The 27,311-nt window shown below is 36.2% G+C and overlaps 2 protein-coding genes across 2 annotated transcripts; both read right to left on the bottom strand.

The window, feature by feature from the left end:
• Positions 1–13,153: 13,153 nt before the first annotated feature.
• LOC113318551 (D-amino-acid transaminase, chloroplastic-like) lies at positions 13,154–14,241 on the bottom strand. The gene is made up of 3 exons (XM_026566720.1): positions 13,824–14,241; positions 13,691–13,743; positions 13,154–13,530 (listed from the first exon to the last, which is right to left on the bottom strand). Exons 1-3 carry the CDS (start codon positions 13,828–13,830, stop codon positions 13,351–13,353), a joined length of 240 nt encoding a protein of 79 aa, XP_026422505.1. The 5' UTR covers positions 13,831–14,241; the 3' UTR covers positions 13,154–13,350.
• Positions 14,242–14,347: 106 nt separating this feature from the next.
• On the bottom strand, positions 14,348–17,336 carry LOC113318550 (probable aminotransferase TAT2). The gene is made up of 7 exons (XM_026566719.1): positions 16,787–17,336; positions 15,883–16,222; positions 15,558–15,776; positions 15,408–15,467; positions 15,090–15,245; positions 14,913–15,006; positions 14,348–14,739 (listed from the first exon to the last, which is right to left on the bottom strand). Exons 1-7 carry the CDS (start codon positions 17,068–17,070, stop codon positions 14,624–14,626), a joined length of 1,269 nt encoding a protein of 422 aa, XP_026422504.1. The 5' UTR covers positions 17,071–17,336; the 3' UTR covers positions 14,348–14,623.
• Positions 17,337–27,311: the final 9,975 nt, after the last annotated feature.

Below are 27,311 nucleotides of genomic sequence, written 5' to 3'. Positions count from 1 at the left end.
TGAAGCTGCATATGATTGTGTCGAGTGTTCATCCTGGAACCCTGGAACCTGCTGCTGATAAGACTGCTGCTGTTGCTGCTGCTGTTGCTGCTGGCGGTGGTGCTGCTACAGATCCACCTCCTACCGGTGGTGTTGAAGAAGTTGTTTCTCAAACTCCCGAGGAAAAACAAAAGGCCATCGACAAATGGATCGATAATGACTTTGATTGCAAAAACTACATTCTTAATGCATATCTGACGATTTATATGAGTATTATTCAACTTTTGAAACTGCTAAAGATGTATGGGATGCATTACAGAAAAAATATGACACCGAGGAAGCGGGTTCAAAGAAATATGCTGTGAGCCGGTATGTGAGATACCAAATGGTGGATGATAGATCAGTTGTTGCACAGGCTCATGAACTTCAAAAAATTTACCACGAAATTGTGGCCGAAGGTATGAAAACTGATGAACAATTTCAAGTTTCTGTAATGATTGACAAGTTACCACCTAGCTGGAAAGATTTTCGTAATACTTTGCGTCACAAGACTAAAGAATTTTCTCTTGAAAGTTTGATTGTTAAGCTCAGGGTTGAGGAAGAAGCTCGGAAACAAGATAAGAAGGAAGAGATTCTCATTGTTTCTAACAATAAGACTCATCCGAATTTAAAACCTAAGAAAAGGGATATGAAACCTAACCCGAACCAGAAGAAAGGAGGAAGGCCTAATCAAAACAAGAACCAACACCCATCGAAAAATGGACAGAATTCCAATTCTGAATTTCTTTGTTATATCTGTAATAAACCAAACCACATGGCTAGGAATTGCAGATTTAACAAGGAAAAGAATAACGCACAAGCTAATGTGTGGGTGACGTTATAATTGCCATGGTCTCTGATCCAGAGTTCTACATGGTTGGTGGATCTGATGGGTGGTGGATAGACAGTGGTGCTTCGCGTCATTGTTGTTTTGATAGGTCCATGTTTAAGACTTATGCTGAAACCAAGGACAAGAAAGTGTTATTGGGAGACTCCCACAGCACTATGGTGAAAGGTTCTGGTACGGTAGAGTTGAAGTTTACTTCTGGGAAGACACTCATGCTGAAAGATGTCCTTCACACTCCAGAAATGAGAAAGAACCTTGTTTCCGGCTATCTTCTCAACAAGGCTGGGTTGTATCAAACTATTGGGTCTGATATTTACACTATAACTAAGAATAAGAATTTTGTAGGAAAGGGTTATGCTACTGATGGAATGTTTAAGCTTAATGTTGATGCTATGAATAAAATTGATTCTTCTGCTTATATGGTTTGCAATTTTAATGTTTGGCATGATAAGCTTTGTCATGTGGGTAAAAAGTTAGTAAATAACATGAGTAAGTTAGGTGTCCTCCCTGAATTTTCTGAAAATGATTTTGAAAAATGTGAATACTGTAGTCAAGCAAAAATAACCAAGACTTCACATAAATCTGTTGTAAGAGAATCGAAACCACTAGACTTAATACATTCTGATTTGTGTGAATATGAAGGTATCCTAACTAGAAATGGCAAGAGGTATATCATGACGTTCATTGATGATTGTTCTAATTATACTTATGTTTATTTGTTGAGCCATAAGAACGAAGCTATTGAAAAGTTTAAGATTTTTATTGCTGAAATTGAAAATCAATTTGGTAGGAAAATTAAGAGATTTCGTAGTGATAGAGGCACTGAATATGATTCTTCTCCTTTTACTGAAATTTATCAAACTAATGGCATTATACATGAAAGAACTGCACCATATAATCCTCAAATGAATGGGAAAGCTGAAAGAAAGAATCGTACTCTTACTGAATTGACTGTTGCTTGTTTGCTTAGCTCTGGTGCTGCTTCTCTTGGTGGGGTGAATGTTTGCTGACTGTTTGCCATGTTTTGAACCGCATTCCTAATAATAAAACCATGATATCTCCTTATGAACTTTGGAGAAATAGAAAACCTAATGTCTCTTATTTTAGAGTTTGGGGTTGCTTAGCTTTTGTTAGAAAACCTGATCCTAAAAGACATAAGTTAGAAAGTAGAGCTTATGAATGTGTTTTTATTGGTTATGCTCAAAACAGTAAAGCTTATAGGTTCTTTGATATTAATAATAAGGTTATTATTGAATCTATTGATGTTGATTTCTTTGAAGAGAGATTTCCTTTTAAATCTAGAAATAGTGGGGGTTCTTTATCTAGTGTTTTACCTTGAGCTGATTCTGAACATAGATTAGAAGAACCTAGAAGTGCAGAAACTAGGATCACTGAAGTTGAACCTAGAAGAAGTAAAAGAGCTAGGACTGACACAAGAGATCCTGATTTTGAATTTTATGCCGTAGAGGAAGAACCTTCTAATTTACAAGAGGCGTTCAGTTCTGCAGAGTCTAGTTTCTGGCAAGAAGCTGTAGATAATGAATGGGATTCTCATATGTCTAATGGAACTTGGCGTATAGTAGATTTACCTCCTGGTTGTAAGCCTATAGGTTGTAAATGGGTTTTGAAAAGGAAACTAAAACCTGATGGAACAATAGAGAAGCACAAAGCTAGACTGGTTGCTAAAGGATTTAGGCAACGAGAGAACGTAGACTTCTTTGATACTTATTCTCCTGTTACTAGATTAACATCTATACGTGTTTTGATTGCTGTTGCCGCTGCTCATAATCTTGTTATTCACCAAATGGATGTTAAAACTGCCTTTTTGAATGGTGAACTAGAAGAGGAAATTTATATGGAACAACCTGAAGGTTTTGTAATTCCTGGACAAGAACAGAAAGTATGTAAGCTAGAAAAATCCCTTTATGGTTTAAAACAAGCTCCTAAACAGTGGCATGAGAAATTTGATAATTTAATGATTTCACATAACTTCAGAATAAACGAGGGTGACAAATGCATCTATTATAAATTTGAGAATGATGTGTGTGATTGTTTGCTTGTATGTGGATGATTTGCTGATATTTGGTTCCAATTTATCTGTTGTCAATGAAACTAAAGGTATGCTTAGTTCGAATTTTGACATGAAAGATTTGGGTGAAGCTAGTGTAATCTTGGGAATCAAAATAACTAGAACTAGTAGTGGTATTTGTTTGGATCAATCTCACTACATTGAAAAAATTCTGAGAAAGTATGAATATTTTGATTGTAAGCCTGCTTGTACTCCGTTTGATCCTAATGTGAAATTGTTTAAGAACACTGGAGAAAGTGTTAGACAATCTGAATATGCTAGTATAATTGGAAGTCTGCGTTATGCAACTGATTGTACAAGACCAGACATTGCATATGCAGTGGGAGTTCTGTGCAGGTTTACCAGTAATCCTAGTTTGGAACACTGGGATGCTATTGAGAGGGTTATGCGGTATCTGAAAAGAACCACAAACCTAGGATTACACTATAAGAGGCATCCCGCAGTCCTTGAAGGATTTAGCGATGCTAATTGGAATACTCTTTCAGATGATTCCAAGGCCACCAGTGGATATGTTTTTACTATTGCTGGGGGCGCTGTATCTTGGAGATCAAAGAAACAGACAATTATAGCCCAATCTACGATGGAGGCTGAATTGATGGCACTAGCAGCAGCTAGTGAAGAAGCAGGATGGCTGAAGAGTCTGTTATCAGACATTCCAGTATGGGAAAAACCGATACCAGCCACTTTGATCCACTGCGATAGTACCGCGGCGGCTATCGGAGTAGTAGAGAACTGTTATAATAACAGTAAGAATCGACAGATACGTCGAAAGCACGACACAGTTAGAGAATTTCTCACAACTGGTGTTGTTAGAGTAGATCATGTAAGGTCTGAAGGAAATATAGCTGATACTTTGACGAAAGGATTAGCAAGAGAAAAGGTATGGAATATCTCTAAAAGTATGGGACTTTTGCCCGTGAGAAGTTGAGTCATTTGTAATGGATACCCAACCTAGAAATAGGTTCAAAGGGACTAGACGAAAGTTACAAATAATATGATAGAGTCATGCATTCCCATAGCATGATATCCTGAAGTGGGAAACAGGTTGAGTGTTTAAACTCTTAATGATGTCTATAGCTCTTAAGTTAAGAGTGGGATATACAGGAGTATCCTTGATAGACTCACCTATACGAATGTGAAGGTGTGGCCGCCTTCTATGAGAACTTGGGCATTTCTCTAGATCGTTCGTTAAGAAAGGGATAAGCACATGGCCCTAATGTGCAAAATTAAGAACTTTACTCTAAGATATAGTTGTGTGTGTTGTATAATCTATTATTAGTTAGAGTTCAAGACGAGAGTCACTCTAGTTACCTGATACTTAGAAAGTTCAACACTATGTAGAGGTTCAAGTCGAAAGGCACCTTTGCTTATGCACAACTGTATAGCACTTGCTCAATGTTTTAAAATATAAGTGGGGGATTGTTGGGGTATATATTTAAAAACATAGTTTTGTAATAATATGCCAAAGTTAGAGAGATAGTATGGTGGCATTGTTTTGAGCTCCCACACTATAGGCATGGGTTCAATTCCCACCCCACACAATTTCACTAGGGTATATACTATTTATACTATATATTATATTACATTAGTCCGGGAGCGGGGCCTTGGGGGTCTTGGGAGGTCTGCTGATCCAGAAACAATTTTTTTTTGTTTAACTTAAATTTTCAAAACGTATTAAGATAATTATATCATGATTAATTACAGTTAATGTTGAAATTTTAATACGGCCGTTTTTTTGCTGTTACAAAGAAATTTAATTGGCATTTAATCGAAAATTAATTTTCCATTAATTCCATTGATTCTTTTTGATTATAAAAAAAAAAACTGGTTTCTGGAAGAAAAAATAGAACGTTATTTTTATTTCGTCAAGTTTTCTGAGCAAGTGTTGTTGAAAGAGTTATTATTGATTCGATTTCTCAGTGCAGAGAAATCGAAAGAGATAAGCTGTTTTATCCCATAGGGTTTCGACAAAAAAACTGACTGCTAGCACAATCAAGAGGCAGAGTCGCGAAACACCTTAAAGATAGCGACCTAGTACGCGACTCAGCGGTTTCTTTGTGTATTTGATTATAGTGCTTTGTTTCCAACAATTTTAAGGTGACGTTTCTGCTATGGAGAATGAAAAGAAGCGCGTTGATGATACCAACAAGCCTTTCAAATTTGAAGGGTTGCATTTCAGAAGATGGAAGCTGAAGATGTTCTTTTATCTCAAACTGATGAAGCTGCATATGATTGTGTCGAGTGTTCATCCTGGAACCCTGGAACCTGCTGCTGATAAGACTGCTGTGTTGCTGCTGCTGCTGTTGCTGCTGGCGGTGGTGCTGCTACAGATCCACCTCCTACCGGTGGTGTTGAAGAAGTTGTTTCTCAAACTCCCGAGGAAAAACAAAAGCCATCGACAAATGGATCGATAATGACTTTGATTGCAAAAACTACATTCTTAATGCATTATCTGACGATTTATATGAGTATTATTCAACTTTTGAAACTGCTAAAGATGTATGGGATGCATTACAGAAAAAATATGACACCGAGGAAGCGGGTTCAAAGAAATATGCTGTGAGCCGGTATGTGAGATACCAAATGGTGGATGATAGATCAGTTGTTGCACAGGCTCATGAACTTCAAAAAATTTACCACGAAATTGTGGCCGAAGGTATGAAAACTGATGAACAATTTCAAGTTTCTGTAATGATTGACAAGTTACCACCTAGCTGGAAAGATTTTCGTAATACTTTGCGTCACAAGACTAAAGAATTTTCTCTTGAAAGTTTGATTGTTAAGCTCAGGGTTGAGGAAGAAGCTCGGAAACAAGATAAGAAGGAAGAGATTCTCATTGTTTCTAACAATAAGACTCATCCGAATTTAAAACCTAAGAAAAGGGATATGAAACCTAACCCGAACCAGAAGAAAGGAGGAAGGCCTAATCAAAACAAGAACCAACACCCATCGAAAAATGGACAGAATTCCAATTCTGAATTTCTTTGTTATATCTGTAATAAACCAAACCACATGGCTAGGAATTGCAGATTTAACAAGGAAAAGAATAACGCACAAGCTAATGCTGTGGGTGACGTTATAATTGCCATGGTCTCTGATCCAGAGTTCTACATGGTTGGTGGATCTGATGGGTGGTGGATAGACAGTGGTGCTTCGCGTCATTGTTGTTTTGATAGGTCCATGTTTAAGACTTATGCTGAAACCAAGGACAAGAAAGTGTTATTGGGAGACTCCCACAGCACTATGGTGAAAGGTTCTGGTACGGTAGAGTTGAAGTTTACTTCTGGGAAGACACTCATGCTGAAAGATGTCCTTCACACTCCAGAAATGAGAAAGAACCTTGTTTCCGGCTATCTTCTCAACAAGGCTGGGTTGTATCAAACTATTGGGTCTGATATTTACACTATAACTAAGAATAAGAATTTTGTAGGAAAGGGTTATGCTACTGATGGAATGTTTAAGCTTAATGTTGATGCTATGAATAAAATTGATTCTTCTGCTTATATGGTTTGCAATTTTAATGTTTGGCATGGAAGGCTTTGTCATGTGGGTAAAAAGTTAGTAAATAACATGAGTAAGTTAGGTGTCCTCCCTGAATTTTCTGAAAATGATTTTGAAAAATGTGAATACTGTAGTCAAGCAAAAATAACCAAGACTTCACATAAATCTGTTGTAAGAGAATCGAAACCACTAGACTTAATACATTCTGATTTGTGTGAATATGAAGGTATCCTAACTAGAAATGGCAAGAGGTATATCATGACGTTCATTGATGATTGTTCTAATTATACTTATGTTTATTTGTTGAGCCATAAGAACGAAGCTATTGAAAAGTTTAAGATTTTTATTGCTGAAATTGAAAATCAATTTGGTAGGAAAATTAAGAGATTTCGTAGTGATAGAGGCACTGAATATGATTCTTCTCCTTTTACTGAAATTTATCAAACTAATGGCATTATACATGAAAGAACTGCACCATATAATCCTCAAATGAATGGGAAAGCTGAAAGAAAGAATCGTACTCTTACTGAATTGACTGTTGCTTGTTTGCTTAGCTCTGGTGCTGCTTCTCATTGGTGGGGTGAATGTTTGCTGACTGTTTGCCATGTTTTGAACCGCATTCCTAATAATAAAACCATGATATCTCCTTATGAACTTTGGAGAAATAGAAAACCTAATGTCTCTTATTTTAGAGTTTGGGGTTGCTTAGCTTTTGTTAGAAAACCTGATCCTAAAAGACATAAGTTAGAAAGTAGAGCTTATGAATGTGTTTTTATTGGTTATGCTCAAAACAGTAAAGCTTATAGGTTCTTTGATATTAATAATAAGGTTATTATTGAATCTATTGATGTTGATTTCTTTGAAGAGAGATTTCCTTTTAAATCTAGAAATAGTGGGGGTTCTTTATCTAGTGTTTTACCTAGCTGATTCTGAACATAGATTAGAAGAACCTAGAAGTGCAGAAACTAGGATCACTGAAGTTGAACCTAGAAGAAGTAAAAGAGCTAGGACTGACACAAGAGATCCTGATTTTGAATTTTATGCCGTAGAGGAAGAACCTTCTAATTTACAAGAGGCGTTCAGTTCTGCAGAGTCTAGTTTCTGGCAAGAAGCTGTAGATAATGAATGGGATTCTCATATGTCTAATGGAACTTGGCGTATAGTAGATTTACCTCCTGGTTGTAAGCCTATAGGTTGTAAATGGGTTTTGAAAAGGAAACTAAACCTGATGGAACAATAGAGAAGCACAAAGCTAGACTGGTTGCTAAAGGATTTAGGCAACGAGAGAACGTAGACTTCTTTGATACTTATTCTCCTGTTACTAGATTAACATCTATACGTGTTTTGATTGCTGTTGCCGCTGCTCATAATCTTGTTATTCACCAAATGGATGTTAAAACTGCCTTTTTGAATGGTGAACTAGAAGAGGAAATTTATATGGAACAACCTGAAGGTTTTGTAATTCCTGGACAAGAACAGAAAGTATGTAAGCTAGAAAAATCCCTTTATGGTTTAAAACAAGCTCCTAAACAGTGGCATGAGAAATTTGATAATTTAATGATTTCACATAACTTCAGAATAAACGAGGGTGACAAATGCATCTATTATAAATTTGAGAATGATGTGTGTGTGATTGTTTGCTTGTATGTGGATGATTTGCTGATATTTGGTTCCAATTTATCTGTTGTCAATGAAACTAAAGGTTGCTTAGTTCGAATTTTGACATGAAAGATTTGGGTGAAGCTAGTGTAATCTTGGGAATCAAAATAACTAGAACTAGTAGTGGTATTTGTTTGGATCAATCTCACTACATTGAAAAAATTCTGAGAAAGTATGAATATTTTGATTGTAAGCCTGCTTGTACTCCGTTTGATCCTAATGTGAAATTGTTTAAGAACACTGGAGAAAGTGTTAGACAATCTGAATATGCTAGTATAATTGGAAGTCTGCGTTATGCAACTGATTGTACAAGACCAGACATTGCATATGCAGTGGGAGTTCTGTGCAGGTTTACCAGTAATCCTAGTTTGGAACACTGGGATGCTATTGAGAGGGTTATGCGGTATCTGAAAAGAACCACAAACCTAGGATTACACTATAAGAGGCATCCCGCAGTCCTTGAAGGATTTAGCGATGCTAATTGGAATACTCTTTCAGATGATTCCAAGGCCACCAGTGGATATGTTTTTACTATTGCTGGGGGCGCTGTATCTTGGAGATCAAAGAAACAGACAATTATAGCCCAATCTACGATGGAGGCTGAATTGATGGCACTAGCAGCAGCTAGTGAAGAAGCAGGATGGCTGAAGAGTCTGTTATCAGACATTCCAGTATGGGAAAAACCGATACCAGCCACTTTGATCCACTGCGATAGTACCGCGGCTATCGGAGTAGTAGAGAACTGTTATAATAACAGTAAGAATCGACAGATACGTCGAAAGCACGACACAGTTAGAGAATTTCTCACAACTGGTGTTGTTAGAGTAGATCATGTAAGGTCTGAAGGAAATATAGCTGATACTTTGACGAAAGGATTAGCAAGAGAAAAGGTATGGAATATCTCTAAAAGTATGGGACTTTTGCCCGTGAGAAGTTGAGTCATTTGTAATGGATACCCAACCTAGAAATAGGTTCAAAGGGACTAGACGAAGTTACAAATAATATGATAGAGTCATGCATTCCCATAGCATGATATCCTGAAGTGGGAAACAGGTTGAGTGTTTAAACTCTTAATGATGTCTATAGCTCTTAAGTTAAGAGTGGGATATACAGGAGTATCCTTGATAGACTCACCTATACGAATGTGAAGGTGTGGCCGCCTTCTATGAGAACTTGGGCATTTCTCTAGATCGTTCGTTAAGAAAGGGATAAGCACATGGCCCTAATGTGCAAAATTAAGAACTTTACTCTAAGATATAGTTTGTGTGTTGTATAATCTATTATTAGTTAGAGTTCAAGACGAGAGTCACTCTAGTTACCTGATACTTAGAAAGTTCAACACTATGTAGAGGTTCAAGTCGAAAGGCACCTTTGCTTATGCACAACTGTATAGCACTTGCTCAATGTTTTAAAATATAAGTGGGGGATTGTTGGGGTATATATTTAAAAACATAGTTTTGTAATAATATGCCAAAGTTAGAGAGATAGTATGGTGGCATTGTTTTGAGCTCCCACACTATAGGCATGGGTTCAATTCCCACCCCACACAATTTCACTAGGGTATATACTATTTATACTATATATTATATTACATTAGTCCGGGAGCGGGGCCTTGGGGCCTTGGGGTCTTGGGAGGTCTGCTGATCCAGAAACAATTTTTTTGCTGTTTTTAACTTAAATTTTCAAAACGTATTAAGATAATTATATCATGATTAATTACAGTTAATGTTGAAATTTTAATACGGCCGTTTTTTTTGCTGTTACAAAGAAATTTAATTGGCATTTAATCGAAAATTAATTTTCCATTAATTCCATTGATTCTTTTTGATTATAAAAAAAAAAACTGGTTTCTGGAAGAAAAATATAGAACGTTATTTTTATTTCGTCAAGTTTTCTGAGCAAGTGTTGTTGAAAGAGTTATTATTGATTCGATTTCTCAGTGCAGAGAAATCGAAAGAGATAAGCTGTTTTATCCCATAGGGTTTCGACAAAAAACTGACTGCTAGCACAATCAAGAGGCAGAGTCGCGAAACACCTTAAAGATAGCGACCTAGTACGCGACTCAGCGGTTTCTTTGTGTAATTTGATTATAGTGCTTTGTTTCCAACAATTTTAAGGTGACGTTTCTGCTATGGAGAATGAAAAGAAGCGCGTTGATGATACCAACAAGCCTTTCAAATTTGAAGGGTTGCATTTCAGAAGATGGAAGCTGAAGATGTTCTTTTATCTCAAACTGATGAAGCTGCATATGATTGTGTCGAGTGTTCATCCTGGAACCCTGGAACCTGCTGCTGATAAGACTGCTGCTGTTGCTGCTGGCGGTGGTGCTGCTACAGATCCACCTCCTACCGGTGGTGTTGAAGAAGTTGTTTCTCAAACTCCCGAGGAAAAACAAAAGGCCATCGACAAATGGATCGATAATGACTTTGATTGCAAAAACTACATTCTTAATGCATTATCTGACGATTTATATGAGTATTATTCAACTTTTGAAACTGCTAAAGATGTATGGGATGCATTACAGAAAAAATATGACACCGAGGAAGCGGGTTCAAAGAAATATGCTGTGAGCCGGTATGTGAGATACCAAATGGTGGATGATAGATCAGTTGTTGCACAGGCTCATGAACTTCAAAAAATTTACCACGAAATTGTGGCCGAAGGTATGAAAACTGATGAACAATTTCAAGTTTCTGTAATGATTGACAAGTTACCACCTAGCTGGAAAGATTTTCGTAATACTTTGCGTCACAAGACTAAAGAATTTTCTCTTGAAAGTTTGATTGTTAAGCTCAGGGTTGAGGAAGAAGCTCGGAAACAAGATAAGAAGGAAGAGATTCTCATTGTTTCTAACAATAAGACTCATCCGAATTTAAAACCTAAGAAAAGGGATATGAAACCTAACCCGAACCAGAAGAAAGGAGGAAGGCCTAATCAAAACAAGAACCAACACCCATCGAAAAATGGACAGAATTCCAATTCTGAATTTCTTTGTTATATCTGTAATAAACCAAACCACATGGCTAGGAATTGCAGATTTAACAAGGAAAAGAATAACGCACAAGCTAATGTGTGGGTGACGTTAAAGGGATATGAAACCTAACCCGAACCAGAATGGGAAAGCTGAAAGAAAGAATCGTACTCTTACTGAATTGACGTTGCTTGTTGCTTAGCTCTGGTGCTGCTTCTCATTGGTGGGGTGAATGTTTGCTGACTGTTTGCCATGTTTTGAACCGCATTCCTAATAATAAAACCATGATATCTCCTTATGAACTTTGGAGAAATAGAAAACCTAATGTCTCTTATTTTAGAGTTTGGGGTTGCTTAGCTTTTGTTAGAAAACCTGATCCTAAAAGACATAAGTTAGAAAGTAGAGCTTATGAATGTGTTTTTATTGGTTATGCTCAAAACAGTAAAGCTTATAGGTTCTTTGATATTAATAATAAGGTTATTATTGATCTATTGATGTTGATTCTTTGAAGAGAGATTTCCTTTTAATCTAGAAATAGTGGGGGTTCTTTATCTAGTGTTTTACCTTGAGCTGATTCTGAACATAGATTAGAAGAACCTAGAAGTGCAGAAACTAGGATCACTGAAGTTGAACCTAGAAGTAAAAGAGCTAGGACTGACACAAAGATCCTGATTTTGAATTTTATGCCGTAGAGGAAGAACCTTCTAATTTACAAGAGGCGTTGTCAGTTCTGCAGAGTCTAGTTTCTGGCAAGAAGCTGTAGATAATGAATGGGATTCTCATATGTCTAATGGAACTTGGCGTATAGTAGATTACCTCCTGGTTGTAAGCCTAGGTTGTAAATGGGTTTTGAAAAGGAAACTAAAGCCTGATGGAACATAGAGAAGCACAAAGCTAGACTGGTTGCTAAAGGATTTAGGCAACGAGAGAACGTAGACTTCTTTGATACTTATTCTCCTGTTACTAGATTAACATCTATACGTGTTTTGATTGCTGTTGCCGCTGTCATAATCTTGTTATTCACCAAATGGATGTTAAAACTGCCTTTTTGAATGGTGAATAGAAGAGGAAATTTATATGGAACAACCTGAAGGTTTTGTAATTCCTGGACAAGAACAGAAAGTATGTAAGCTAGAAAAATCCCTTTATGGTTTAAAAACAGCTCCTAAACAGTGGCATGAGAAATTTGATAATTTAATGATTTCACATAACTTCAGATAAACGAGGGTGACAAATGCATCTATTATAAATTTGAGAATGATGTGTGTGTGATTGTTTGCTTGCATGTGGATGATTTGCTGATATTTGTTCCAATTTATCTGTTGTCAATGAACTAAAGGTATGCTTAGTTCGAATTTTGACATGAAAGATTTGGGTGAAGCTAGTGTAATCTGGGAATCAAAATAACTAGAACTAGTAGTGGTATTTGTTTGGATCAATCTCACTACATTGAAAAAATTCTGAGAAAGTATGAATATTTTGATTGTAAGCCTGTTTGTACTCCGTTTGATCCTAATGTGAAATTGTTTAAGAACACTGGAGAAAGTGTTAGACAATCTGAATATGCTAGTATAATTGGAAGTCTGCGTTATGCAACTGATTGTACAAGACCAGACATTGCATATGCAGTGGGAGTTCTGTGCAGGTTTACCAGTAATCCTAGTTTGGAACACTGGGATGCTATTGAGAGGGTTATGCGGTATCTGAAAAGAACCACAAACCTAGGATTACACTATAAGAGGCATCCCGCATTCCTTGAAGGATTTAGCGATGCTAATTGGAATACTCTTTCAGATGATTCCAAGGCCACCAGTGGATATGTTTTTACTATTGCTGGGGGCGCTGTATCTTAGAACGTTATTTTTATTTCGTCAAGTTTTCTGAGCAAGTGTTGTTGAAAGAGTTATTATTGATTCGATTTCTCAGTGCAGAGAAATCGAAAGAGATAAGTTGTTTTATCCCATAGGGTTTCGACAAAAAACTGACTGCTAGCACAATCAAGAGGCAGAGTCGCGAAACACCTTAAAGATAGCGACCTAGTACGCGACTCAGCGGTTTCTTTGTGTGATTTGATTATAGTGCTTTGTTTCCAACAGCAAGTAACAAAGCAGACAGGAAAGGAATAAAATACTAACACCAACTTCATGATTCTTGGTATAATATAGAGTTTGGGCTAACAGGTTTAACTCTCAGTATTATTCGGGCTTGCAATAAACTGTTGATTTGATATAAGTAGTTTTATTCAAAGGGTAATACAAGTGTGAATTACCCATTGAGAATCATGGCAGTATCAAAGACACCATGGCCGCGGTGAACCATATGGTCATCAATTGGTATCACCATTAAAGCTGGATCAAGAGTAATTCCACCAAAAACACTAGAATACATTGCTGGGTATGGTTGTTTTTTCCCAGTATTCCACTGCTTTTGCAATTTCTGGAGCAACTGAATCAAATGATTTCCAATCAGTAAAACATTTGAACAGCAAAACTTACAACATTAATGATCTTTTGCCAATGCAGTTTCTAGGTTATTTCACCATTATCTTCTTCTCTACTTAGATACAAAGAATGAAGAAACTTGTGGATACATTTTCAAATTTTACCTCAGTGGATGATGAAAACACAGGAACCTGGACATTGGTTTTAATTGTTGCATCTACAAAAACAACATTAGAAATAAAATTAGTGAAAAAAATACTGAAAAAAACAGGAATTGAAAAGAAGAGAAACAAATACCAGCCATATCAAACACTTCGGAGGAGGAATTGCAGTGCCAGTGATCTATGGCAACAACCACAAACTAAACAAAAGAAGTTCTGAAGGAGGAGTGTGGAGTAGAGAAGGTAAAGGGGGTAAAGGATATGTATGAACGATGACTAGGAAGGACGGTATATACTGACAAATGGGCACCCTCTATATTACTAATTTGTTGCAGTAGGTGAAAAACTCTGCCGATTGATTTTAAAATTTATTCTGTTTTTTAGCCAGGAAGAGAAGGAAAGTGCTAATAAAAGAGACGATCAAAGACAGACGTCTCTACTCTCTATGCAATAACGCATTCACCAATCACCATCATGAGATTGATTTGAGACTTGATATGATAGAGCCCCACTTTGAGAAGGGGGAATGCATGGATATCAGTCTGACAGTACTTCTACGTGTCTTGCACTTGTTGTTACGCAAAGAAGTAGGCAAGGATTGAGATAGCCAAGTTAGAGCCCTTTGCACATTTATCATTTGTAAGACAGTAAGATGAGAAATTGAACACAGAAAAGTTATGAGCTACTTGGGATTGCTATTAGAATATGACAACGTTCTTTGTAACATACATTTAAACCTGAAACATGGCTCCTTCCTCTACAATGTTAGAGGGCAGGGCTAAAACTAGCAGATACTTGCAACAACTTAACTAACGGAAACAGAGGACTATAAATGATATTCATAGAGCGTCCACGTCTCCATATGCATATGGGATAACAATCGTTATCACTTATCAACCGCGGATTATTGCTACTGTTGAGTAATTATATGTATATTTATTTCTTGGCATATAGCTGGCAGAAAGCTTTTAACCTCAGAAGACCATCTTGTAGAGATGTTGGTTCAACAGCAAATGTTATCCGCAGCCAATTTTTCATTCCAACCGCAGTTCCTACAAAAAGTAGATAAATATACATTCCATAAATTTTAAGGGTTCTCATATTAAATCTTAGAAAACTGCGTTGATCGAGGCTCTCTCTAAATATTCAGCATGACTTTACAGGAACACACAACATTCGAGCAGTTTTTGTTCATTCATATCTAGTACATTTGTAGAATTCTCACCTGGCAGTATAATGAGGGATTCCTCTTTAGCTAATTTGAAACAGAACTCCATGTCATCCTTTATGTCTTCCATAAGAGTTGAATTGAACTTTACCTGAATGAGTCAAAATATTATAAGCAACCCCAAATTTTACTGAAGAACAATATGTCACCAACAATTAGTGTGCAGCGACCTACCATCACAAACATGGATCCTTCTGGTTTGTGGGGACAAGTAATGCAGTCGATTTCCTTAATTTGATCATAGATAATTTCAGCAGATTTCCTCAGAATAGTAATAACCTTGCTGAAGAAATCGTCTGTTGTTTTCTCAATAATCTGAGGGATGGCAGCCTGAAAGAACCAATGACATTATTTAAGACACAAACGAAGGAAAATAAGCAGATAGTAGTGCGGAGCCCTCGTCATTACAACAATCACCTAGACTAAAAAAATGAATAAAGAAGCATTTAACTTAAAGCTCTCTTTTCAAACCAAGCACGGAAAAATGTATACCTGGATAAAAGTCGCAGGGTCACCAGAAATATTGAGGCAGCTTATAATGGAGTCAACAACCTGAGATTATGAAAAACAAGATTTCAAATAAGTTTTAGCAATTAGCAATAAAACAACAGAAAAGGGAAATTGTCAACATAGAGTAAGAACCTTTGTTTCTTTAAGAATGCCATTGGGATCACTGGTAACAAGCCAACCAAGTCGCCAACCAGGTACTATCCATCTCTTTGATATGGACCCAAGTGTAAGGACAGGGACTATTGACCCAAAAACTCCCATTGGCACAAATGGATTACTGGCAAATGTGAGATGACCATAAACTTCATCCGAGATAACTAGAATTCCGAGTTTCTTTGCAGTCTCAGCAATCTAATGCAATACAATGGAAACAATTACTTAATATTATATGCCCCATTTTTTTCTTTGTTATTGCTATGTAACAACAAAATTCAGAGTCAATAGAGTGAGTATTCACCTTCTTCAGATGCTCATACGTGTAGACACTTCCACAAGGGTTTCCTGGGTTGATTATAACCATTCCAACGGTATTCTCATCAGCGAGAGCTTCTACAGCTTCAAGGTCGACCTCCCAACCCTTCTCTGGTAGAAGATCAAAATGCCGATATTCAAGATTTCTAAAACCAGCACATGCCTCATAATATGGAAATCCAGGTCTAGGAAGCAATATATTAGCACCAGGACAAGCGAATACCATCATTGCAATCTCGATTGCTTGTGTGCAACCAATAGTGAGAAAAACATCATCAGGTGATAGCTTGTATGGAAGATCACGAGATAGATAATCTGCTATAGACCTGTTAAAGTTGAACAGTTAACCACAACAATAGCAATACATGCATACAAATGGAATCATTTCTGACGAAGGACAATCAATATATAACACCCAAATAGAAGTCAAGAATGCTAAACACCCCTCATAAGTATAGTGTTCATGCTAAAAAATTTGGTCTGTAAGAACTAAAAAAAAGTTGAGACGCTTTTTTTTAATCATTTGAAGAAGTAACGAATTGAGCTATTATAATAACCATCATATCCTACAAAAACAAAAAACATGCATCACTTTCCATCCATTTATCAGTAACTCCTTAATCTTCTATGTTTTGTATTGAATCAAAAACATGTATCACTTTCCATCATAAAACAGTAAAGCACACAAAATGCTAAAGAAGATGACATACAAGGAACCCCAAAATTTGACTATTCCAGATTCCTTATTCAATAGTAAAAAGTAATAAGCACAACTTCAAACTATTATGCTAAAGCAAGTACCCCAGATATTGTAAAAGAATCCATAAAATTCAACACAAACAGTAAATTGAAATGAAACAAAATTCTAATCTTAAAAAAAAGAAGATTACCTTCTAGCAGGAAGAATTCCAACAGTAGGTGAATAACCATTAAACTTAGCAGAACGAAGTGAATCAACAATAGCATCTTCAGCAATCTGAGTTGTTCTAAAACATGGAAAAGCGGAAGGATCACCATGACCAAGAGGAATAGTTGGTCTTTCATCTTCCGGGTTTCTAGAATTCATTAGACTATTCAGAACTCCTCTAATTGTAATACCAGAAGCTGAATCGATCTCATCATTTGCGCTGAAACCCCATTTCTTATGAACCCCATTACCATTACCATTCTCCATTTTATGTTTCTTGTTAATTTTTTCTTTGCTAATCAATGGGTTTTATAGAAATGAAAAGAAACTTCTAGGGTTTGGTTAGGAGAGAAGAGGATGGATAGATAGATGAGTGAACAACAACAGCGAATGCATGTAGAAGTATAAGCCACTCGTCTAAGTAAAAACCGAATGAAAGAGTATGGAGTATTAAAAAAAGGACAAGTTTCTAAGTTTATTTGTCTTCACTCTGATTCACAACAAAGAAGTGTACTATTTTTTATGGGTTTCTGTTTCTGAGAGCTGAGCAACTTTATAGGAACCCCACCCAATCATGTTCTTCCTTGTTACTCCTACAAAGACGTTGAGTGACATTTAGATTCTTTCTTTTTCTTAAGAGTTCTGTGACTTCTGTTTTAGGTCCGTTTGTATTTGTTTGATTAAAGTATACGAGATCCACGTCAATAAGCCGTGATAGACATCGCCTGCCTGACCAGCTGACTTAAACCATTTTGCTTAGTTTTTAGGTTGTGACTTGGGTATATTATATCGATGTCGATAAGACGTGACAAACATCACCTGCCCATTTGCGTGGTTTTGAGTCTGACTAGAGTATATTATATCCATGTCAATAAGCCGTAAGCCCGTGATAAAGCTTATCTAACCATATGCTTAATGTTGAACATTAGTACCGTGTATCTGTGTTAATACGTTATGACACAAAGTTTGTCTAACATTACACCATCAAACAAAATTCTTCAAACAGTAGTTGCTGGTACTTGAAGTTGATATCCCGGTCATGTGTGCATCATTAGGTTTTTTCTGAGAGCATCAGAGTTTTGCCAATGGTGGATGTATGTAATTTGTATGTGGCACTATAACTAAGATATCCTCTTGAAGTAGAGTTATAATTTCCTAAATTCAAGGATTAAAAAATAAACATTCCATAAATTGTCTATCTGCATGTGTCATTTAATGATCAGATTGATTAAGATTATGGCATGTGATAAAGCTTATAACAATGTGCTTAATCTTAATTTTGATTAGGGTATATATTGCATCCATGGGTTTAACTAACCTCGAAAACCGGTTATAAGGTTAGGGTTGCACAAGGCTTATATACTTCACAAATCCAAGGATCTAGGGGATGTGGGACTATACTTAACACACTTCTACATTTAGTTGCAGAAAATTTAGTAACCTCTCAAAAACATCGCATGCATGATGTTGACTACTATTAGATGCAGATTGGAAGAAGAAGAAATCCAGGGATCTAGGCGATGTGGGACTATACTTAACACCCCTCCTCACACAGAGCCGAGGGGCAAACAAACAAGACCCTTACTGGGTCACACGAAGAAGAAGAAACAATACCCTTACGTCAAACAATCCCTTAGCATGCCAAACAATGTCCACACACCAGCCAAACACCTGCTCTGATATCATGTTAAAGTCCATGGACCTAACTAACCTCGAATACCGGCTTACATGGTTAGGGTTGCACAAGGCTAACAAACAAGACCCTTACTGGGGGGCAAACAAACAAGACCCTTACTGGGTCACACGAAGAAGAAGAAGAAGAAGAAGAAGAAGAAACAATACCCTTACGTCAAACAATCCCTTAGCATGCCAAACAATGTCCACACACCAGCCAAACACCTGCTCTGATATCATGTTAAAGTCCATGGACCTAACTAACCTCGAATACCGGCTTACATGGTTAGGGTTGCACAAGGCTTATATACTTCACAAATCCAGGGATCTAGGCGATGTAGGACTATACTTAACACACTTCTACATTTAGTTGCCGAAAAATTAGTAACCTCTCAAAAACATCGTATGCATGATGTTGACTACTATTAGATGCAGATTGGAAATTTCCTACTCCAAGCTTTCACTTTTTAAGTGGAATTTCGACTATCCTTTTGAAAAATTGTGGATCTCACTCGCAAATCATCTAAAGTTTTTACAAAAAATTTGGGCAATTGTGGAAATACCGTATGCGTAAGGCCCGTGATAAAGCTTATCTACCCATGTGCTTAATCTTGAACATTAGTACCGTGTATTTGTGTTAATACGTTATGGTACAAAGTTTATCTAACATTACACCATCAAAAAAAAGGTTCATTAAACAGTTGCTTATACTTGAAGTTGATATCTCGGTCATGTGTGCATCATTAGATTTTTTGAGAGCATCGGAGTTTTGCCAATGGTAGATGTACGTAATGTAATTCGTACGTGACACCATAACTAAGATATCCTCTTAAAATAAAGTTACAAGGAGTAAAAATAAACATTCCATAAATTGTCTCTTTGCATTGTCATTTAATGATCAGATTCATTAAGATTATGGCATGTGATAAAGTTTATAACAATGTGCTTAATCTTGATTAGGTCAGTGTCGATAGGCTGTGATAAAGTTTATCTAACTTTACGTGATCAAATAAATACCGAGTTGATTGTTTAAGATTATTTCTATTTTTATTATTACATAACATTAATTTTTATTTCATAAATACCGAGTTGGATGAGAAGACGTTCTCTGAGTGAATGATGAGTTCTAGAGGTTCACTTAGAGGATGTTTTCAATAAAAAATATTGACATTTCATCCCAACGGTAAAGAGTTAGAGACGAGTATGTGTTTCCTATGTGGCTCAACACTTTTTTGCATAAAATACAACCACTGGAGAATAAGATATATGGAGAGAAAAAATCGTAATCAACTCGCTAATTAGGACTGACTCGTTTTATTTAGCAAACTCGGACTAAAATACCCATACATACCATACGTATTTCTTGTGCACTTTCAAAAATTATATTATCTTCCACTCTGGCGTAACAAACTTAAGAACCCTAGAAAAATTATCTTTTGCTGAAAAGAATAGAGAAGAAACAAGTTTCATATTTTTTTTGTTATTCTTATTATCATACAAGTAATTACCGATGCTCTTTAATGTCAACATCACCAAAAGGATATTTTACCATTTCCCCTCACAAGATTTTTGTTTTAGTGCTATCATGAATTAGAATATGGTAACTAACTTACAATACAAAATATGTGTACACAGTAATTGAAAACTATGGTGGTGACGAATAACATCTTCTCATTATAACAGGCCTACCATAATCACATTTACAACTACAGCTAGTGCGTAAATCATTCATCTTTTTTCTTTGTTAATTTAATATTGTTTCAACAATCTGAACTTTCAGCTTATGCTTAACCAATTTTTTTTTTTAATTTACAGTTCTAATTCTTTTTCACTTTTGTTTTTTTTTGTTTTATGGTTCTTTTACACTTAGTTAAGAAATTATGAAATTTGTTTCTGCTCTATTGTTTTACAACAAAATAGTATTTCTAGGGTTCTTAAGTTTGTTGTGCAAGAGAGGAAGATGATAGTATGGGTGTTTTAGTCCGAGTTTGATAAATATAAGGAATTGGTCGTAGTTATTGAGTCGATTACGATTTTTGCTCTCCTCAGATCACATTTTGCTCTTCATTTAGCAAAAATCCTAAAAAATTCGGCCATTAGAATATAAACAATGGCGAAGTCAGAATGTCGAGAGAGTAGACATTTAAGGATGGGAAAACATCGGTGTTAGAGCACTGCTCGGTCGAACTCGCAAGCGTTGCTATCTCAAGCTTGTTTGTCAAGTTTAGTTGCCAAAACTATAAGTCTTGATTTTTAGTCTACTTATAGCTAAGTCTCAGACTAGGATAGAAAGTGTAGTTGAGCTCTAGACTCCACGGCATTCATCATGCAAAGACGAAGAACTACTCGAGGAACTGGTGGAACTTCATCGACAAAAAGGTATGTGGAGACTTGAACTTATCTATCACTGAAAAGTCTATCCACTCTATCTCCTATCTTGAGACAAAAGTCGTATTGCTATATAGACTTCGATTATAAACATTTGCTATTTCGAGCCGAGTCTATCTCGCTTATCTATTTATCGAAATATTTGTTGGTAAGCTTTCGCTTTGGCAAAGTTCATCTTTACAGGTGACGAAAGTCATGTTGATTATTTCAATATCTTGAAAATCGCTTTGATGAAAAATAGTGTGTGAATAACTTCTATTTAACATCCTCTAAGAATGTTTCAATGATTAAAATGAGAGTTTAAAATACATAACCTTGAATGGATATAAACATTGTATGTGAACTCATACTTGTGTAAGTCCAAAATCCTTGAACTAAATTATGCGTACTTTACTGGTTCGGGATGTCCGGAAGCTAAGTCCGCGTACTCGTACGCGTACTGCCGAAAGTTCACATCCCGTGAATTTCTGCTGGAGTTTGTGAAGTGAAAACAAACTCAATCCGGGTACTTAAGTATGTGTACCGGTATGCATACTTGAGTGGGTTATTTTCTAAAAACGGTTTATTCGTGAACTAAGACTTATATAAACTAAGGAACGCATATTTGCAAACCGTGGCTATAATGTTCATGAATTGATTCGAGTGAATCAAAATCGTTTTTTGTTTCGACTGTGTCTTATATACTTCTATGATATCTAAGCAATTGAACAACTCTCTAACTAGTTCTTATGAGTCATTTGAACTAGTTATGGTAATTATATGAATAAGGTTGATATGAAAGTGCTCATTTGGCTAACCATTAGTTAACTACTGTTGAACCAACTAGGTGTACACGTTTAGGTACGGTTACACAAACCTAAATGAATGTGCATTTCATTTGTGTAACAAGCTAAGTTCGATCTAACGGTTGAAAGATATTAGCTTGAATCTAACCAGGTTTTCATCTAACGGTGAATATTGAATGCTTTGTTACCAAGGTAGCATTGATTGCAAACCCTGAATTGAAGACTATAAAAAGGAGAACTCTAGCAACTGGGAAACCTAATACCCACACCTCCTGTGTGATACTAGTTGTATAAGTTAGAGTCGATTCTCCTTTAACCTTAGGTTTCTACCGAGACCCTGTAGGTTAACGACTTGAAGACTTCATTGGGATTGTGAAGCGAGACCCAACTATTTTCTCTGTAGTTGTGTGATCTGATCTTTCTGTTTATATCGTGATTGAGTGCAATTGTAAGATTGGCTTGAGATTAATTTCTCCGATAGTCAAGATAGAAAAGTAGTCACAAACATCTTCGTCTCATCGTTTGTGATTCCACAATATCTTGTTTCGCTAGTCGATTAAAATTATTGTGAAGTGATTGATATTTCTAGGCTGTTCTTCGGGAATATAAGTCCGGTATATCAATTGGTTCTTGTTCACCTTGATTTATCAAAAGACGGAACAAAACTCGTAGTTATTTCTGTGGGAGACAGATTTATCTATTCCTGTAGACTTTTCTGTATGATACAGATTTTTTTATCAAAGTCTTTGACTTTGGGTCGTAGCAACTCTTAGTTGTGGGTGAGATCATCTAAGGAAATCAAGTGCGTAGTATCCTACTGGGATCAGAGACGTAAGGAGCGCAATTGTACCTTGGATCAGTGTGAGATTGATTGGGGTTCAACTACAGTCCAGACCGAAGTTAGTTTGTAGTAGGCTAGTGTATGTAGCGGCTTAATACAGTGTGTGTTCAATCTGGACTAGGTCCCGGGGTTTTTCTGCATTTGCGGTTTCCTTGTTAACAAAATTTCTGGTGTCTGTGTTATTTTTTTTCGCATTATATTTTGTTATATAATTGAAATATCACAGGTTGTGCGTTGAATCGATTAATTGGTAAATCCAACCTTTGGTTGTTGATTGAAATTGATTGATCCTTGAACATTGGTCTTTGGTACCGTTCAAGTTAATTTCTCTTATATTCAATTGGACTCGCAGATTTCTATTTGCTTGAGTAAGTATTGAATCGAGAAATTGAGATATAACTCTTTGATATACTTTTTATTAAGATTGAGCCTGACTGTCTAGTTGATTCTCTTAAAAGTATATTGGAGTTAGTCCATACATATTACTAAGCGAAATATTGGGTGAGGTTGTTGTACCCCCATTTTTTCCATCGGTATCAGAGCAGGCAAACACGTTTAAAGACCTTATAAGTCTGTGTTTGTAGCGATTTGACTCTATGGACGGAAATTCTATCTCCATAAACGTACCACCAGTCTTCGATGGCTCAAACTACTTGTGGTGGAAAATTTCTATGCGTACTTTTCTGCAAGCTCGTGATTTTCAAACATGGGTACGTGTTGTTAATGGCTATACTCCTCCGGTTGATACAGAAGACCATGTGTCTAGACCTAAGGATATTGGTAGATATAGTCGAGAAGAAATCCTTGTTGCAAAGCAAAATTCTGACGGCTTAAATGCTATCGTACATGTCATTACCCCAGATCTTCAGCATCATGTGACTATGTGCACAAAGTCTAAAGATGCCTGGGATATCTTAGAAACTGTATTTGAAGGGAATACCTGTGAAAAAGAAGCTAGGCTTCAAAACCTAAATTATGATTGGGAAAACCTTCGTATGGCAGATGAAGATTCATTTGATGAGTTTAATCACAAAGTGTCTGAAATTGTTAATGCATCGTTTGCATTGGGTAAGACTATTCCTGAAAAGGACATTGTGATGAAGATTCTCAGATCTCTGCCATCCAGATACGATTCTAAGAAGCATGCCATCGTTGAAGGATATAACCTTGATACTCTTTCCAGAAATACTCTGGTTGGGAAATTAAAGATCTTTGATCATGAGCATACATCCGAATCTAGAAAGGATGTTGCGTTCAAAGCACAAAAGAACACTAAATTACTTGATAAAAGTATAAGTGTTTGCATCTCTGAAGATTATCTTTATGAGGCTGATTCATCATATGAAGATCTTGACAAGTCAGTCTCGTTGATCACTAGACAGTTTAGGGATCTTCTTTTGAAGAGAAGTAAACGGTTCTTCAGAGATAAATCCAGGTCATCAGATAAACCCCATAATCATGTTCCTCCTAAAAATAGGGATAATGATGAGACTGATGACGAGGATATTCCTCAGTGCTTTAAGTGTAAAGGTTTTGGTCATTTTGCAAATGAGTGTCCAAATCGAAACAATACACTGGGAACAAAGGTCTTGCTGCAACTCTTGGTGAAATGTCTGACAACTATGATTCTAATGAAGACGAAAAATCAAGTGTTGCACTTCTTTGTGAAAATATTGATTTTGATAATTGTAGCACTACATACATAAATCTTGATATTCTTTCATATGAGAACTCAACCAATCTAGAAGAAAATATTGACCTTTCCGTTGGAAACTCTCTGTCTATTTTTTCAGGTTCTACTATGTGTCTAGCAGCTTGCACATCTCGGATACCTGAATCATATTCCAGGTTGACATGCTCATATTGTTCACTCAAGGGTCATGAACTATCAAAGTGTTACAAGTACAAACACAAATTGAGACATGTTAACAAACTTCAACAAAGAGCAAATCGATTATCAAACAAGCTTAAACTTGTTCAAAAGACCGCGGAGGTATGTAAAATTTTATCTTCGTCAAATAAGTTAGTTTCCAAGGATAAGACAAGACCATTGGAAAGAAAGTTATGGTCTAAAAACTATGAGAAACAGGGTTCTATGAATTCCGATCGGAAAGGATGTGATGAACAGATTATTGTTCATCCCATCACAACTTAAATTGTGTTGGTTAGTGCATCTTGTCTCATGTGCCTGATTAAATGAGACAAGATTTTGCACATCTCAGGATTTATGAAAAGAAAAGTCCTTAGTTGTTTTGATTTTATTTGTTTGTTTTTGCTCTGAGAGCGTTGTAAAGTCTGGAATTCATGCCGCATTTCATATCTAATTGATATTGGAAAGGACTTCCCTGGTTAATCAATAAAAGAGGGTTAAAATAGGCAATTATGCCTTTTATAGGGTTGAGAGTTGTGTATACACGAACTTGTGTTAAAAGGTTTCGTAACCCTACATATCTTTTTCCTTCCCTGAAACTCTTTTTAATCAAAGACTGTTTGTTGAGCTTATTTTGTGACTTTCTCTCACAAACCTGTACACATATGGATACTCCAAGCATCATGTCTTCTGATGGAAAAGATGTTAATATGATTTTTAAGCCATCAATCATGAAGGAAAAAGAAAAAATCTCTGATTCCTCCAACTTTGAAAAGAAAAAGAAGGAATGTGAAGCCAAGAGTTTTTCCTTGAAATTATCAGAAGTTTTTTGATGCTCTTGAAGAGTTGAAGGAGACAAGAAAGGAGATTCAACAAATAAAGGCTTTTGTTATGATAACTCTTGAAATTCAGGAGGTCCTGGTTCGACATCATCAGCCTAAAAGGTTTGTTGGAATTGACTCCTTTCTTCACGAACCATATGTTCCCATGGCTGTTGACGACAAGGAGTTCGGGGACGATAAAGAATTTTTGATAGGTCTCAATGTCTAGGAAAACTTCTTATGAAAATTTTATTCTTGTGTTTTTAAGAAGTATAACTAGAGTTTGGAATATCCATTACTGTGATTACACATAGCTATGTCCAACGTTTTTCATCTTCAAAGTTATTAGATTTATTTATTTAAATTCTAAATATTTGGAAGATGATTTTTGCAGTATTAATCTTTATGGTTTTATATATTGCAATTTGTTATGGGATATGTGTGTTTGCGTCCGTGAACTATGATTGTCCCATACGCGGTCAAAAGTTAAGTCTGTCATATGTCGATATGCAAGTATTGATAAAAGATTGAATGAACTTTTGACAAACAAAAGTTAAGCCTTTATGTCATTATGCAAGTATTGATGGAAGAAAGGATGAGCTTTTGTTTACAAAAATTAAGTCTATTATATGTCATTGTGAAAATAGTGATGAAAGATAGAATGAATCTTTGTTTATTCCGCAGTATTGATCTTCCCTAATCCATATTTCTTATGTATATACTGTGCGGCTCCGTAAGTTCTCTTATGTTGAGCATTTCCGATTAAATTAATCATGGGTTCTTTTGTGGTTAATTTAATTGAGTATTTTGGATACAAATTCATGTTTAATGAGATTTGTTGATGTCAAAAGAAATCCTTTTTTTTTTGTGAAAGTAAAGTCGCTCTTGTTGTTCTTTCAGGAATGACATTTTATGGGGGAGAGTTCTTAATTGAACTTGTGCTTAATTGCTAAATCTTTATGGGGAGTGCGACTGTGGAATATTACAGGGGTTATCTTGTATCTTTATAAACTCCTTGATGAATGCATTTAGTTTCGGCTATACGGTTGCATCTAAAAAAGTTGATATGTGCTTTCTTTTGGTCATGAAGTGGCTCTATGGAAATTTCATCAGGATCCCACCAGTTTTCGTACCTTTGCCAATTTTATTGACAAAAAGGGGGAGAATTAATGTGTAGTTCACACTACAAATACATATGGTTTTCAGATCATTATGTAAGGGGAGTGGTTTTCATGTCAGATGAATTATTGACTAGGGGGGGTAATACATATCACCATAGTATTGTTGTCGAAGTTGTGATACAATTGAACTTTGATGATGTGTAATAATACCATGTGAAAAAGCGGGGGTCTAACAACCACACCCAATTATTTGTTTGGCAATCTGTATGGACTAACTCCAATATACTTTCAAGAGAATCAACTAGACAGTCAGAATCAATCTTAAGAAAAGTACATCAAAGAGTTATATCTCAATTTCTCAATTCAATCCGCAATCAAACAAATAGGAATTTGCGAGCCCGATTGAATATAAGAAATAACTTGGACGGTATCAAAAACCAATATCCAAGTGTCAATCAATTTAAAACAACCAAGGGTTGGATTCCCAATTGATTGAACTTACTCACTTCCTGTGATATTTCAATTATAAAGATAAACAATATAATGCAGAAAAGAAATAACACAAACACCAGAATTTTGTTAACGAGGAAACCGCAAATGCAGAAAAACCCCGGGACCTAGTCCAGATTGAACATACACTGTATTAAGCCGCTACAGACACTAGCCTACTCCAAACTAACTTCGGTCTGGACTGTAGTTGAACCCCAATCAATCTCACACTGATCCAAGGTACAATTATGCTCCTATGCCTCTGATCCCAGCAGGATGCTACGCACTTGATTCCCTTAGATGATATCACCCACAACTAAGAGTTGCTACGACCCAAAGTCGAAGACTTTAATAAACAAATCTGTATCACACAGAAAAGTCTACGATAATAGATAAATCTGTCTCCCACGAATATACCTACGAGTCTTGTTCCGTCTTTTGATAAATCAAGGTGAACATGAACCAATTGATAAACCAGACTTATATTCCCGAAGAACAACCTAGTATTATCAATCACCC

This window comes from Papaver somniferum, chromosome 10 (assembly GCF_003573695.1).
Source record: "Papaver somniferum cultivar HN1 chromosome 10, ASM357369v1, whole genome shotgun sequence".
Classification (NCBI taxonomy): Eukaryota; Viridiplantae; Streptophyta; class Magnoliopsida; order Ranunculales; family Papaveraceae; genus Papaver; species Papaver somniferum.
Note: the sequence above shows the minus strand (reverse complement) of the source record. Positions and strands in the feature narration are given on the sequence as shown.